Source organism: Amaranthus tricolor, chromosome 2 (assembly GCF_026212465.1).
Source record: "Amaranthus tricolor cultivar Red isolate AtriRed21 chromosome 2, ASM2621246v1, whole genome shotgun sequence".
In the NCBI taxonomy this organism is placed as follows: Eukaryota; Viridiplantae; Streptophyta; class Magnoliopsida; order Caryophyllales; family Amaranthaceae; genus Amaranthus; species Amaranthus tricolor.
In genome coordinates, this window is record NC_080048.1 from 12,837,405 (window position 1) to 12,854,365 (window position 16,961).

Genomic DNA, 16,961 nt, shown 5'->3' on the forward strand with positions numbered 1-16,961 from the left:
GTTTTTAAGCGTTTTTGTCAATTTCGCGCGTAAAGTAGGTCAAACATGGTTTGTTATGAACGAAACTTGGAACACAACACTATTTGGCATATATTATTGTGTTGAAATGGTTAGAGTTGAAAATAATAGTCATATGCTAGAAATTAGGTGTTAATTTGCGATTTTAAGGGTTTTTAAGCGTTTTTGTCAATTTCGCGCGTAAAGTAGCTCAAACTTTGTTTGTTTTGCACGAAACTTGGCACACAACACTATTTGGTATATATTACGTGTTAAGTTGCGATTTTATGCATTTTTAACCGTTTTTGACACTAACATCTATTTTCTCTTAGTGCTTTCAACAACCTTCTTCTTCCGTTGACTGCGGCTACTACGCGCTGAAGTATATGGACGATATTATAAATTCCGTGAAGGACTTTGGAGTCGCAAATATAGATGCCGTAAGTATTTGTTACGTTCTTAATTAAATATATTATTGGTAAAATCTAATGTTTCTATATGTATTAATCTTTTATTTTAATATTATATATAGGTTTTAAACGACATTCCGAGGGAAACACGCCCTTTGAAAAGTGAAGAGATGCGCGAATTAAAAGACAAGATTGCCGTGTATCTTGCTAATATTTGTCCTTGATAAATTGTAATAAGTATAGGTTATTTTTTATACTTTAATGTATATATATATATATATATATATATATATATATATATATATATATATATATATATATATATATATTAATATATATATATATGTGTATATATATATATATATATATATATATATATATATATATATATATATATATATATATATATATATATATATATATATATATATATATATATATATATATATATATATATATATATGTACGTACATAATATTATATTATATATATGAGTGAGAGTTTATTATTACAAAGAGATTAATGTTGATTATCTGTGATTATCATTGGATTAATCACTGTTATTACATTGTATTATTATTCCATTATTATAAGGATAAAACGGAAAAAGAAAAAAAAAAGAGAGGTATTTGCTGCGGTTTTGCCCCAGACCGCAGCAATTAACCCTCCTTATTTGCTGCGGTTTTTGCCCATGACCGCAGCAAATATCCCTCCTTATTTGCTGTGGTTTTTGCCCATGACCGCAGCAAATAATGCCCTTATTTGCTGCGGTTTTGAACCACAGCATTTAAAGTAGGATATTTGCTGCTATCACTATTGCTGGGGGCCAAAACCGCAGCAAATAATGGCAAAAAAACCGCAGCAAACGAGGTTTTTTCCACTAGTGATTGTTGTTTGTTCTCCCTTTAATATTTGTTTGTTTCCAATTATTGGATTTTTCATTTATTGCTTTGAATGCATGCGGACCCCCAAATTACCTTGTTGAGTTTGACGTTAGTAGTTTGCATAAATTAGATTTTATGAAAAAATAATGATCCCTAAAGTTACACTATGGAATTTCTAAATATTATTTTATACATTTCTATTAATAATAATGCATATGAAAATAATAAAATCTCAATGCCGTAATACGAAGGGAGTATAATGTCATCTTATTAGCTTGTCTTGCACATGTGTATGTGGTTGAATTGAAAGAACTCTTATAATTTGTTTGATTCTCATGACATATTAAGTAGCATGAGATTACAGTCACACACGAACAAACAATTTGCCCATATGCAACAAAAAACTTATATGAGCTAGGGAAGTTGCTCCAGCAAGAAAGATTTTAGTATTACAAACATTCAAACGCTATTTGATATTTATTTTAAAATTATTGATCAATGAAAATGTGTGCAATCAAAATTTTCACTTGAATTAAATATGTGCAAGTCATTAGCACCATTAATTAAAGCGTTTACCAGCAAATGATAAAGAATACGAAATGTACAAAGCTGAAAATTCAACAATAGCTAATCGATTGAAGAAGATAAACCTTGCATTGCATGAGAATTCGTCAAAAAGGCTAAAGTCGAAAATGATAGAAATCTATTGGTAACAAGAATGAATAAGGGTAATTAATATATCTATGCCTTAAAATTCTTCCTTGACCAACTCTTTTGGCATCTTTTCCAAGCTACTCTCTAACCTTGTTTTCTAATTGAGGCTAATGATGAAAGAATAGTCTAATTTGTTATAATTGAGGCTAATGATGAAAGAATAGTCTAATTTGTTATAATTGAGGCTTATGATGAAAGAATAGTCTAATTTGTTATTGATATGGTGTACTTCGACAAGCTATAAGTACCAAACTCTAGATTGACTACTTGTATTGATGAAAACTCCTTTTTAGTTTGAGTTTCATATTTTTTAATTTAATTCGTTAATAAATAAAAACCTTTTATTTGGGTGATGTACCTTAAGGTACCATCACATAAATACTTGTGTTTATGCTATTTTTTATGCATTGCGTGCATTTTTGTTTTGTTATTTCTTTCTCATCTTATTTGTGATCTCTTCTTTAATTGTATGTCTATATTTATAACAGGATAAAAAAATCCGAGCTTATAAAGTAGCATAACTCTCCATTTAAGACAAATTTGATTCTCATGACACATTAAGTAGTAATAGTAGTAGTAGTAGTAATAATAATAATAATAATAATAATAATAACAATAATAATAATAATAATCATCCTACCCAGTATATCCCGCTCATAGAAAAACTAAGGCCAGGGTCTGGGGAGGGAAAGACGGCAGTAACTCATACCCATAAAAGAGAGCGCGGTCAAAGGAGTCCCACGGCTCGAGGAAGATAAAGAGACGTAATAACACGTGAAAGATAACTTAAAGGCCTATAAAAAACAGAAGGACCACTATAAAAAGAAAAAAAAGAACTAATAGAAACGAAACAATAAAAGCAAGAGGCTAAGAACACTAAAAGGTAAACTAAGAGGACATCAGTAATCTAAGACATGGATATGGCGTCTCCAACTTCTCCTATCCCTTGTCAGGTCCGTACAGAGGTTTAACTCATGCAAGTCAACTCTTATTTGCTCATCCCAAGTTCTCTTGGGTCTTCCTCGACTCCTCTTACCATCTACTATAATGCTTTCTACCCTCCTCGGGGCGTCGAAAGTCTTTCTCTGCACATGACCAAACCACCTCAATCTATTTTTGCGCATTTTTTCAGATATAGGGGCTACCCCTAGTTTGTCCCTAAACTCTTAGTTCTTAATTCGATCCATCAATGTGTGCCCACACATCCATCTCAGCATACGCATTTCTGTAACTTCCATCCTATGTTCAAAAATCTTCTTTACAAGCTAACATTTAGTCCCATATAGCAAAGCAGGTCTGATTGCCACCCGGTAGAATTTTCCTTTTAACTTGCTTGGGAATTTCCTATCACATAGTACTGCCGTGGCTGCTGGCCACTTGAGCCAACCCGCATGTAGACGATGATTTACATCCCCATCAATCTCCCTATCCCTTTGAATGATCGATCTTAAATACTTATACTTGGTTGTACTCTAAACAACTGTTTCCTCTAAGGACACCTCTGGTTCACTTACCGGTTGTGTCCCACTAAAGTCACAGCACAAAATCTTGGTCTTCGTACGGCTAATGCGCAATCCTTTACCTTCTAAAGCTTCCCTCCACTCATCCAATTTGTTATTAACCTCCTCTCCAGTTTTTGCTACGAGCGCTATGTCGTCCGCGAATATCATGTACCATGATACCGTCTCCCAAATAGATTTAGAAATCTCTTCCATTATAACAGTAAAATTGAAAGGGCTTAGAGCCTATCCCTGATGTAGTCCCACTTTTGTAACAACCCGACTTACCGTTGACTGAGTAAACAAGGTCATCACGGGGTTCATTTCCCAAGAAACTGAAATCACACTTCTAAAACTTGAGTAAAGGGATCACCAGCTCTTTAGCGTAACTGACTCAGCTATATCTCAAACAAACATCAAACTAAAGCAAAGGGTAATCATACAATTCTCTACAAGTCCGATATAACTAACATAGCCAAATCAAATTTACATTTATCCAAAATTCCTAATACAAAACTATAAATTCCTAAGTGCTGAGCTCAATATACATCCTTGGAACCTCTAATCACCTCCACTAATCCATTATTCCCGACTGGTTCCGATCTGTGAGGTCAGATTAAACTGAATGAGAAGTAACAATCCAAAACAACAAAACACAGTAATTCAAATCATTGGTTTAAAAGCAACATCATTCTCCTAGATCTATGTGCACACAGGGAGTCTAGTTTGAGAGGTGCACCATAGCTCTAAGGCTATGTCGCTCTCGGGTGAAGCTAGTCAATATCTGAATGACAATTCGCTTCAAAACAGGGAGCAGGGAACAATGTTCCTCAACTCCGTCAATAACTAGCTCGCAAGCCCGATCCATTGACCATATCATAATATCAACATAAGCAGTCACAACAACATTTGTCTCAAATCAATTTTCAATTTCAAAAGAACTTTGATAAAACTATTTTACACGAAAAGTAGTTTGGCCAGACCCTTTAAGGGATTGCTACTACTCACAACCAAGACGTTTCAAAGAGCCGTGATCAATTCGCAGCTATCAACTAGAAAGGTTCCTCGATGACGTTGCCTCCTGAAGCATAACAAACATAACATCACAACAAAGCGTTCGATACTACAAACTAGGTTCATATAGCACATTTCATCTCCTCCTAAGACCGCATCTTAGTTCCATCTTCTATTCTAATATTTCTAATTTCAAAGACTGCGCAAGTTATAACTCTAACCCCCAAATATCATAAGAAAATATATAACCTTATTTAAAACTAGCTTATATTCTTGTAAAAATCGTACGTCTCCACAATCCCCTTTGCATTTCCAATTCAAACACTTCTATGTTCATCTAGACTCAAAACCAAGAAACCAATCAAGAATAACAAACTATCCAAAAAGAAGAACACAGCTAATTTATCCATTCAACTAATAATTTCCACACAAACCCTAGATACTCTCAAGAACAACCAATCGTATGTAATTAAGGGTTATATCCAACACTTACATTTACCCAACTATTCGATTAATAACAACAAGATTTATCCACCATTAGTAATTTCACAAGAATCTCCTAATATTCAAGAACGTCAAGTTTTCATAATCTTTCTACATCCAATCATCCTATCGATATTCTAATCTTTGTAAATTTCATACTAATTAATAATTCCAACAAATTGTTTCAATATTCCACAATCTACCATTTATACATCATAAAACCCAAATTACATTTAATTTTAGAATTCTTCCCCAAAACTCCTAAATCACAATCTATTATAATCACATATCAATCATCACTAGATTCATTTAATATTTAGGGCTTAATACATGGTTAAGGATTAAGCAAGTAAAAGTATGCCAATGAAACTAACCTCTATATGAATAAGAGCATGATTATTAAAGAAAAGCAAAAGAAAGAGATCAAGAAGGATTACCTTCTATTAGCAATAACAAGAAACGAGAAAGAACAGATTCAATGCTTGTTTTTGGCTTGAATTTAATGTCTACACATCCTGCCCAAACTCACTCGAATTTCCCCTAATTCGGCAGAATCCAGGTCAAGGAGGGAAATTTTCAGATGATTCTACACTCATTGTGGTTCGAATTCAGAGGAAAATGAGCAAGAAAGATTAATTAGCCATAATTTACACAAAACAATCAAGAATGTACAAGTATAGATAATCTACCTTGGAAATCATGAAGGGAAGTAAATCACGAAGGAAAGAAGAAGAACTCACTGATTTCGCACACAGGTCCTTCGAAGCTCAGAGGGAAGAAGAACGGGTCATGCCCTCGCAGCCATTGACGTTTTCTTCAAAGAAATTTAGAGAAATACGGATTTGAAGGTTTCAAAGAGGAATGTCGTGGAAGGGGAGGTGTTCTTGGCTTCTGGGTTGTCGACGTGAGAGAGGGAGAAAGAATGGGTGCCTGATTCTTTGAGTTCATACGAATAAAGAAAAAGAAAGAAGTTTTTGGGTTTTATTTTATTTTATATATTTTTTTATATTTATATATTTATTTATTTTTAAACAAATTAAAAGAAAGGAAAAGAAGAGAAAAATTAAATTAATTTATGTCATGTATATTTAAGATCGTTCTCGCATAAATAATTCTCTTAAACTCACTCGTCTTAAAATATTAATTTCCAAAATGTTACAACTTTAACCGGAAAAGGCTCTGTTATCCTCACCAGTATTTGAATGCTAGTCGAAACTCTGTCATACATATCCCGTATGGCCTCAATGTACACTGAAGAAATCCCTCTAGTCTTGAGGCTATCTCAGATGACACGTCGTAATATGCTATCATACACTTTCTCCAAGTCAATGAACACCATATGCAGATCTTTCTTTCGCTCCTTATATTTCTCCATCAGTCTCCTCAAAACATGAATTGCCTCAATGGCTGACCTTCTTGACATATAACTGAATTGGTTCTCTCTAATCACCATTTCCTGTCTAATTCTCCCCTCTATCACTCTTTCCCACAATTTCATTATGTGACTTAGAAGTTTGATACCTTTATAGTTGCCGCATACTTGCACATAACCTTTGTTCTTAAACAAAGGTACTAGTGTGCTATTCCTCCACTCTTCTGGTATCTTATGTGTCCTCAAAATAATATTAAAGAGGTTAGTCAGCCAACGAATGCCCTCTTCTCCTAAACCCTTCCAAACCTCAATCGGGATGTTATCTAGCCCGACTACCTTTGTTCTCCCCATCTTTTTGAGAGCTTCTCCTACCTCTCCTGTGGTAATATAACTCGTTGACCCATATTCCAGTGGTCTTTGGATGTAAAAAACTTGATTATCCGCCTCCTTTAGCCCCCTAGACTCATTGAGCAGCTGGGAAAAGTACTGGAGCCATCTGGTTTTGATCTTCTCTTTTCTTAGGAGAACTCGTCCCCCCTCATCCTTAATGTATTTCACTGCCTCTAAGTCTTGCCGCTATTTGGCCCTAGTCCTCGCAACTTAAAAATCTGCTTTTCCCCTTCTTTGGTATCAAGCTTCCGATATAAGTCCTCATAACCACGGTCTTTTCCCTCCGTTACCGCTTTCTTTGCCGCCCGCTTTGCTTCTTTATAGCTAACTCTCTTTTCATTCTTATCCTCCTCTTCCGTGCATGCCTTAAGTTCCTTAAATCTCTTGTTTTAATCTTTTATCTTCTTTTCCACCTCATCATTCCACCACCATGACTCTTTGAACACTTTTGGTTTGCCTGACGACACCCCCAAGGTCTCTTTTGTCACTTTTTTAATGGTTTTTGCCATGTTCACCTACATTTCATTCGCATCCTCTGACTGACTTGGGAGGGCCAATAAACTTATCTTGCTTGACAGGGTTGCGACCATATCCCCTTTGAGTCTCCCCCATGATCTTTCGCTTGGACTTGACCTTCTTTTCTGTGATTTTCTTCCTCATCCTGAAAACAGTACTAAAAGCCTGTGTTGGGTGGGCATCTCTGTACCCAACACCAATTTATAATCCAGGCATGAGGCCCGATCTCCCTTGTGCACTAAGAAATAGTCAACTTGGGTTGCATGCCCGCTGCTCTTCTAAGTGGTCAAATGCTCGTCTTTCTTCCTAAAGATCGAGTTTGCTATGACCAAATCTTTTGCTAACACCCCAGAATTTTCGACCCCTTAACGAAACCAAAGCAGTAAAGGACGGGAGGAAATTCGGGTGTTACATAAAAGAAAAGGAAAAGAATTTGGATAAATGTTAAATATTAACTTTAAAAAAGGTGAGTGGAAATTTCGGCAGCATCTGCCTTAAAACTGTGTGCCTTTGTAGAAAAACAAAAGTTATTTAGAAGCTAATAAAGTAAAGGAACCAACGGCCTATCAAAACTATGTCACGGCGGAATGATTCGTCGCCGGCTTCTCAATCAACATGCCAAACATGGAATCTCCAGTAAATTCTCCCCACTGTCGTTCCTTGCCCCCAAACCAAACCCTCCATGTATCGAGATAAAGTTGCCTGCATCTCTGCCTGTATGTCCGTTAAAGTCTCCTCCTAAGAAAAGTTTCTCATCTTCCGGGATAGTTCTCATGAGGTCTTCTAGGTTATCCTAGAACTCGCACTTCACCTGCTCATTGAGCCCAACTTGGGGCCCGTATGCACTGACAAAGGATATGATCTCTTTCTGCACCACTATTCGAACTAGCATAATCCTGTCACTACACCTCCTTACTTCAACCAATTGCTTCAGGATATCATTAGAAACTAGGATGTCAACCCCGTTACGTCTGTCGTCCAAACCTGCATACCACAACTTATATCCCTTTATATCTTTTTCTTTTTGCCCCTTCCACCTAGTCTCTTAAACACATTGCTACATAAATCCTGTATTTAGAAAGCTCATTTGCCAACTCCAACGACTTGGCTTCTAGGGGTACATATGTTCCAAGTCCCTAATCTTAGTTCTAGATCCTGTTTACGTTGCCCCCCCGACCCCCTCTCCTTGGACCTGACCTCATGTGACCATAATTGCTTTCTAACTCTATATTTAGCTACTACAGACTAAGGTAAAAGATTACAACACAGATATATAAAAGGAAATACGTGGATAGATAATCAATTCGATGGAAGAAAGCTAGAACACTTGGAGACAAACCTTTCAAAAGGTATGAGGACACTCCAAGATATGAAAACAACAAGTACATACACAAAATAACCAAAAGACAGATCTTCCAAACCCAGCACACCAAACAATAATAAAAGGTAGGCAGCTAAATAGAACACTAAACCAAGAGATGCACAAAAATTACTTAGAGATGTAATATACGAAAAGAAGATGGGTGGTTAACGGTGCACTAACGCCGATGGTGCTTTCACCTTTACAAAGTTTACTTTGCCCGACATCCTCTTTCTCCTTCCTCTGTAGAATTACCAACACCAAGCCAAAAACAAAGACTAACCAAAAATTACTAGAACCTAAAAAAGAAGGTGAGAAGCTTCGTTGAACACGAAAATGGAATCGAAAAGTCTGGTTCGCTGGAGACTGGTACTGGTATTGGTACTGGCCGCCGGTGCTGGCACTGGCCGTCGGTAAATGAACGGTGGTGCATTGGTAGGCTGGTACAATTCTTCTAACTTAATTACTTAATCGCAATTATGATAAATGAATAAAAGGGACAAATATTGGCTTCACCAAACGGAGGTCTTCGTGACTCGGTTACAATAGATAGAGGAAAAGGACTGGCGTAATGAAGAAAGGGGGTCAGTGACGGTGGTGTACCGGCGGTGTGTTGGATATTACTGTAGTATGCTAACCTTTAAGCAATCTTGAATGGATATTACTCTAAAACAAGAAAAGGGTGAAGAAAGGGGTCAATGACGGTGGTGTACCAGCGGTGGGGGGGTGGGTGCTGGTGGCGTCCAAATTGTTCAATCTAAACTGAGCGTTTAACGGTCGAATTTTGTAGACTGTAGTAGGCTCGAATTTACCATTTGCTACTATATCTTTCTTCTGCTACTTGAATATCTGTGTCTAACAACTTGTTAAAGCAAGTGCCAATAATCTTAATGACGACGTTAACTTTAAACATATAATCGAACATGCTTTGTCTTGTACCTTGGAGAGGGTCGATAAAGATCTGTCGGATATGGGTGGTTTAAGGTTTGGAACGGTTGATGAGAGTTGCTTAATCAAAGCAACAAAGAAAGAAGCAAACTGTGAGTAGCTCGACCAGTTGCTCGATCGAGCAGAGCCTAGCTCGACCGGTCGAGCGGTGTTGGCTTGGTCGAGCAGGATGTCCAGAACAAGTCAGTAGCTTCACTGGAAGCTCGCTCGACCGAGCGGTAGTCCAGCAGACTACATTGGATCCTGTTTTTGCTCAGAATAGTGACTATGCAATAATGTAGTGCATTACACTATTGTTTATTGTAATGTTTATTGTCATAGTTAATTAGGGGATTAATTGGGATGTTACATGTGAGTATATGGTGATTTATGAGGGAATACTAAGAGTGTTGAATACCTTGTCTATAAATAGGATCCATCACTCATAGTAATATTCACCACAAACACACATATTGAGAGGGCTATTGCATTGTTAGAAACTTGAGAGTCTTCTTACTTTGCTTAAGTATTTGTGATCTTGAGAGATTGTTCTCAAGAGAAGGGGAGGTTTATTATACTTGTAATTGTTGAATTTAATATAATAAACTACATTTGAGGGGGAGGTATCCAAGATACCTCATATACACTTGTGTTCATCTTTGCATTAAATTTTTCTTTTTTTTTTCATTGTTAAACTTGTTTTAGGCTTTCATTTTCACAACTATTACAAAGTTTACTCTAAAAGCTATGAAAAAAAAAACTAAGAAAAAACAAATGGTAACATCAAACGGGAAGGAAGTGAGTACTTCACATAATCACACTTGAAGATTAGACCTTGATCGTTTATAATTTTCTCAAAAAGAAGTTTTATCAATTGAGTTGTGATTTGAATTTCCATCGTTGAAATAATAATAATAATAATAATAATAATAATAATAATAATAATAATAATAAATAATTTACAAATTTAAAAAATAATAATCTTTGATGAATAGGCATGCACTACTAAATTAAAGTACACCACAGCGTTGTTTTACAAAAGTATAAAGATAAAAATTCTTAGTTGGAGAAGGTAGTGTGTCTATAGACTATTGCCATTAATCATGCTACAATCTACTCGTGCTATACCCAATGGGATTAGGGACTCTTACAAATTTTTCTTCATTGCTTTAATCTAAGAATTGCTCCAACCCACCAAGAGAATATGGTACTTCCTCCATTTCAAACTCTATTATGGTTATTGGACACTATTAATCAGTTTAAGTTATTTTAAATATTGCAACTAATATGTAAGAAACAGTAGAGTCAAGAGAGAACTTATTTCAATCGTCTAATCGCATTTTTTTATTATATTATTTTTTTTTAATTTTTAAATACGCATTGTTCAATATATAAATAATTCAAATAACACATTAAATTGCGTAAAAATTCAAATATAGCGAGTATAATAAAACGCTAAAAGTAACCGTAAGACAAACAAACAAACATTACATTCTGTACATGACTGAGTGAATAAAAAACCAAAACAAAAGGTTTGTGCTACAGATTTCATCAATAAACAAACAAAACTAAATTCAAAATATGTTCACAAGAAAATCATTTAGCTTCCCTTACATTCATCATCCTCACCATCTACATGTTCGGTTTATAGCTCACAAAAATCATAATCAAAGTGAATATTAATTTATAACATCAAATCATACCCTTATCAAGAGAAATAAGAAGTTTCGGCCAGAAATTCCCTCAATTCAGGAATTCCCCACAAAAAACAAGAATTAACATTAAGCTTTAATGGGGCCATTGGTAATTGCAGTTGCAGAAGATCTCTTAATACTATCCATATGAGTAGTTTTGTAGACAGGCAATCCACTTGAACAACACCCATAAACATAATCAATTTGCAACTCAAAAAGATCAGAACTTGAATCACTTTCTGCTCCATCATGATCATCATCATCATGATTAAATTTCTTATGCTCTGTTTTCTCTTTATACCCATGATAAAAATTCTTTGATTTCTCAACTAACCCATTTTTTAATCTTATTTTTTCATCAAACCAATCTAAATTAAATGACCCTTTAATCTTCTCATCCTTACGAACATTTCCGTTCCCATTTTCTTGGATATTATACTTGGATAAAGTAGCTAAAACATCCTTATAATCGGAAAAACTCTTAAAATCTTTGTAAGTTTTGGGGTATTAAGATTGTAAGGAGTTCTAAATCCAGAACTTGAAAACGAGTATATGATCGTCCAGTATCCCATGACTATAAATTTTCTAAGCTGCTTTTCAATCAATAGAACACACTTTTATGGTTTTCTTTGATGGGAGAAGAATAATAGTAAAACCTGTTGCACTTGCAGCAGCAGCGGTGACAGTCATATCACTATGAGACTAAACATTGACTGCGGAGCTGATAACCAAAGCCAAGTGTTTTCTCTCAGCTCCCATTGCCTCAGTGGCTTCCACACACTGTGCAGCTACCAAAGTGGCTGCTGAAGCCATTGCCAAATCGTGCACTGCCTATTCGTCCTTTCCAGATGATTTGGATGTAGTAGCAGTCGCAGCAGCTGTTGCTGCCACTGTGCAGCCACTGCAGAAACAGAAACAGCTGCATGGAGCTGCGCATTGTGCACTCGCAATTCCTCTTTCTTCTTTTCTCGTCTGTCCTTTAGCCACCTTCCTACAGTCTTCGCCTCGTTTTGTTTTGCTTAGGTGGAAGAAAATTCTCACCTTGGTCATTCAATTCAAGAGTAGGCTGCCGAAGATCACCAAGCCTCTTCGATCTTCGGGCTCCACTTCACAGCTCTGGCATCGTCCACAAATACAATTCACCTCTCTGGTGATTACAACATAATCACTTTCAACTCTCCTAACCAAATATAGAAATAATGTTAAACAACAAATGCTTGAAAAAATTATTAGCCATTAACAAACCATTCACACCTTCAACCAAATCTATCTAAACTACAAATATTCTGTATTTACCCACCTCCAAAAGTCCAAAAACAACACATTTAATATGCTAAAACAAGAGAAAAGATCAAGATATACCATTACAAAGAAACATGTTTTGAAATATAGAGTGTCAGAGTATTAACAAAAAAAATTAACAATGATCAAGACTGGAAATATCAGAAAATTCAGAAAATTAACAAAATGATGCCAACCCCATGGTGAAGAATTGATAGCACAAAAGAAAAATAGTAATTCAAGCAATCAAAGGTAAAGAATTGAAATAGAAGTAAGAAAACAAGGCATGCCAACAGAATCACAGGATTAACATAAATAACAATGTGATGAAAAAACTTCAATGGATAAGTAAAGGATCAAAGTAGAGCATCAGAACCCTGATTTTTCACCCAAAACTAAAGTTTTCCTGAATGTGCATAAATCAAAAACAAAACTAACCCAAAAAATTAAAGTTTCATTCGAAAAAAAAAATTTAAAGCCTAAAAAACTTAATGAAAATCCAGAGTAAAAAAATGAATTGTCATTCGAAAATCAAAACTAAATTTCCATTAAAAAATCCCAAAAAAAATTAATTCATACCCAAAAATAAATAAAACCTAGAAATTGAATTTTCATCCAAAAATCAAAACTGAAAACGATTTCATCAAATAAAAGAAAAACTAACCTTGAGAAGATAGAGTAAAATGATGGTAAACGAAGAAATCATAGTGTCGTTTATTCACTTATCTAAAAATCTGAAGGAAGGAGGATGCTAATCATTACCATTATTTGTTGGTTGAGATTTCCTCACATTTATCATCACAATCAGTGCTGGTTGAGGTTTGGGAGCAAGAAAAATCAGTTGAAATGAAGGAGATGGCTCAGTCGTACGAACAACCACATTTATGCAATCATTAGGCTCAAAATGCTTAGTTTTGCCCACAATGATAGTTTTCATAGCCATTTTGTTGCTTTTCTTCTTTTTTGCCAGATTACACTTTGGTTTACTCCTTTTAACCTTCGAGATCTCATAATCCATGTCGTCTGTCCCCTCATCTACTTCGCAATTATCAGACCTATAATCTTCAACCAATTTCCAAACACGACAATGCTTTAGTGTACAATCTTCTTCATCATAAATTTCTTTATTTTGTTCAGCTTCTGGTATAATTAAGCCTTCCTCACCTCCTTTCAATGTATCAGCTATCAAAAGCAGACTGATTACACAATTTACTGCTATACTCATTGATTTAGAATTGTATACCAAACTATATCCAAAGTTTTGATTAGCCAACCTAAGTTCAAATGGGTGATTCACGGTAAATTCACTTTCAATATAATTAAGCATTACTAAATAGGAAATATATCCACGCCTCCCTGCTGCATCTTAATGAAATGATATGACCAAGAAGTCCAATTCTAATCATTCTATCTTCGCATTTGAGTTTTGAAAATTCATGTTTTCAGCTTGAGACAACTCAAGATTCAAAATCTTCTCTCAAATCAATTAAACCTGAACATTAGGCTTCACTTCTGCCAACCAATCAATCAATTGTATTAATCATCAAATGAATATATAACCACATTCATCAAATGAATATATGGGTTCTATCACATTAAAATGATGAGCATGATCATAGGTTTAGAAAGATGAAGCCTAAAAAAGTTTAGCGAGAACCAGTAGTAGCAGAACGGTAGTCATCAAGACCTTCACAATGCCAAACTCCTCATGTACAACCTGCCCCACACAGCATTTACAAAAACAAATAAAAAGTTATTATATTGAAAAGTCCATGAACAAGTGTCATTGTGGCCCGTTAAAAGTCCATGAACCGACCCTTTTTAACGGGCTTGACTCTTCAGTTTTTAAACGGGGGCGAGCTTTTAAAGGGTCATTTTATTAACGGATATTTAACAGGCCGGGGCAGGCTTTTAAAGGTCAAATCTATTATATTGAAAAGTGTCATTAAAGGGTCGTTTTATAAAAAGCCAAGCCTTCCAACACATTACATAGTGCTTAATAAGATAGAAAACACAGGCGGCAGCTTCCATTATTTCCTTCAATTTCTTTTTCTCCTCAACATCAATCCCTTTTTTTTATTAATGCTACAATTCTATGCCCCAATTTAATTCCCTTCATAACCAAGGGAAAAATTCATTTATGCTTATGACATACCAATTTTGTTCCAGCTTTGATTCAGTAGATTGACATTTAGGAGCTAGGACCCCAACTACTTTACTCAAACCAAGCAACAATAAAGGATGAATGCTAAAGTAACTAAAAAACCACACATAAATCAATTTTCTTATACTTGTACGCCTTAATAAACAAGAGAATCGTCCTATTACCTTCCTTTTCTTAGGACTTTCATCTTTTATCTCCGGCAGTTTCATCATCTTTATTTGCAATGTCTTTAACATGCATCAACAATAATGAGCCACTGCCCTACCAAACTTTCCTGGTAAAAATAAGCTTCTAAAATCAAAAAAGGATGAATGCTATTCTAACTTGTACTTGTCCTTCGCACTTCATCATCAGATTGATAATTAACCAGCAGTAGGCGGCAAAACTACCAGACCAACAACGGCAGCAGTAGGACAGCCTCCAGACCACCCACAGCACAGCATCATACACCTACAGCAATCAGCAAACACAGTCAGCATCATCTGATACAACAGGCAACAACATGCACATCATCTGATACAGAAAGCAGTAGGAACCAGACCAGCTTCGATTGCCAAACAGCAACAACCAGACACCATTAGCAGCTGAAAATAGAGGCTACGCAACCCAACAGCAGCTGATACAGAGGCAGCACTACCCATGGGTCACCAAGCAAAATACCCCATCAACCCCAGCCAGAACCACACAGACAGCACCAGCCCTTGACACATCAAGGCCAAGACAATCCACCTACAACAGACAGCAAAAACCCCTGCAAAATTTCACAAAGCAAAGCACAAGAATCTCTTGCGAATGCCACTCACAAAGCACAAGGATCAATAAAAAAGAAATAATTTCTTCACTTGTGCAGTCCCACAATCATAGAAAACTATCATAAATTAAAAAAACGTAGCAAATTTTCCTATTGATACTAATTGGCATCCAAAATTTTACACACACCAACACACTTTTTTGATAAAATTTCTTAATTAATGGCTTAAGTTGGTGTAAATTATATCATGGGATAGTTAACCTTTAAATTTAAATAGCTTAAAATCTTTTAAATTATTGATTATATAGGGATTGAGGGAACACACAACGCAAAAGAACTTATGACCCTTTTAAAAGAACATTGACAAAGAACTAACCCAAGGAATCATCACATCATTAAGACAACAATTATACCCGAATTTCCAAAACAAAAGATCTAAGAAAAAACATTGTCGTCTCAAAGTTTAATATAATTACTTCATAATGAAAAATCAAAATGAAAATAAAATGAAAATCAAAACTAAACTGAAAATCCAATGTAAAACTAAAATGAAAATTAGTTAACTGGAAATTTAACACAGATGCATATTTTTCATCAACCTCAAATGCATCATCAGTCAAACAATGCAAGTTATACACGATTTGAGGACTCCCAAACTCAAGGTACCAACCAAAATCCAATGCACCATTTCCTTAAATCAAATCCAATGTATCACAAATCATATACACACAATATATAAATCAAATCCAATGTATCTCATATATATATATATATATATATATATATATATATTGAGTTGTGTAAGTGTTAAAAGTTTTGGTAGATTCACTATTGAGATTCAATTAGTAGTAGTGAATGTGAGTTTGTATGTATTGTGGTTTTGTCATTAATTATAAGGATTAGATTAAAAGGATTTAATGATTTAAATAATATATAAAAAAAATCGGGACAGCAACTACTATCTCTGCAGTTGTGCCCCGATCCGAGATGTTGAGTGTGTTTTGTTGTCGTTGTATTTATCCGATGGATTCAAAATTTGTTAAACGCTAAAATTAATTAAAAATTGTTAATGGATGTTAGAAATTATGAAATTTGGTACCCAAGGTAATTGATGTCTTCTGGACGCAGTGGTAAAGTCGGATTTTCCGTTTACATTTTCTAAACTGTCCAAAATGGCCGTTAAAGTTACTGGTTGGATTTTAAATTTTGGAACTTTTGAAATTGGGAGAAATCATTTAAAATGGCTGAGAACCATATATGAGAACCATATTAGGAGCCGTAGGATGAGATTTAATGGCTGAGATTAACGCGCGTCTAATTAAGGGTATATTTGTAAATTCGCGTTATGTTGAAAAAACCCAGGTTTTGTTTTTCAGTTCCATTTGCATTCAACTCTGTTTCCTTCACCTTGTTCTCTTCAAGTACGAACCACCATTTTTGTCTATCTCAAATTCATCTTGCTTCCTTCAACCTTCATCTTTGCTTCTTACAATCGGCATTTTTGC

At 35.2% G+C, this 16,961-nt stretch overlaps 2 protein-coding genes and 1 long non-coding RNA gene across 4 annotated transcripts; all 3 read right to left on the reverse strand.

Annotated features, from left to right (window-relative positions):
- Positions 1–11,175: 11,175 nt before the first annotated feature.
- On the reverse strand, positions 11,176–11,950 carry LOC130805537 (protein BIG GRAIN 1-like E). The gene is made up of 2 exons (XM_057670313.1): positions 11,917–11,950; positions 11,176–11,748 (listed from the first exon to the last, which is right to left on the reverse strand). Exons 1-2 carry the CDS (start codon positions 11,948–11,950, stop codon positions 11,348–11,350), a joined length of 435 nt encoding a protein of 144 aa, XP_057526296.1. The 3' UTR covers positions 11,176–11,347.
- On the reverse strand, positions 11,728–14,044 carry LOC130806290 (uncharacterized). 2 transcript variants are annotated; one of them, XR_009040296.1, is made up of 2 exons: positions 13,206–14,044; positions 11,728–12,440 (listed from the first exon to the last, which is right to left on the reverse strand). XR_009040296.1 is itself a non-coding variant. In XM_057671303.1 (2 exons), the coding sequence occupies exons 1-2, from the start codon at positions 13,866–13,868 to the stop codon at positions 12,415–12,417; spliced, it is 591 nt and encodes a 196-aa protein (XP_057527286.1). In that variant the 5' UTR covers positions 13,869–14,044; the 3' UTR covers positions 11,728–12,414. The 2 variants fall into 2 exon arrangements, 1 of the variants encoding a protein (XP_057527286.1); XM_057671303.1 differs by having other exon boundaries at positions 13,304–14,044.
- A 1-nt stretch (position 14,045) lies between these two features.
- On the reverse strand, positions 14,046–15,593 carry LOC130806291 (uncharacterized). The gene is made up of 3 exons (XR_009040297.1): positions 15,247–15,593; positions 14,870–15,155; positions 14,046–14,258 (listed from the first exon to the last, which is right to left on the reverse strand). It is a non-coding gene; the product is annotated as an uncharacterized LOC130806291 (long non-coding RNA).
- Positions 15,594–16,961: the final 1,368 nt, after the last annotated feature.

Coding starts and splice junctions, on each gene's coding strand:
- LOC130805537 (XM_057670313.1), bottom strand. CDS start 11,950: ATGACTGTCACCGCTGCTGCTGCAAGTGCAACAG. Junction 11,749..11,916: donor TGCTGCTGCAAGTGCAACAG/GTTTTACTATTA, acceptor AAACTTACAAAG/ATTTTAAGAGTTTTTCCGAT.
- LOC130806290 (XM_057671303.1), bottom strand. CDS start 13,868: ATGCTTAATTATATTGAAAGTGAATTTACCGTGAATCACCCATTTGAA. Junction 12,441..13,303: donor ATCTCAACCAACAAATAATG/GTAATGATTAGC, acceptor ATATTTGGTTAG/GAGAGTTGAAAGTGATTATG.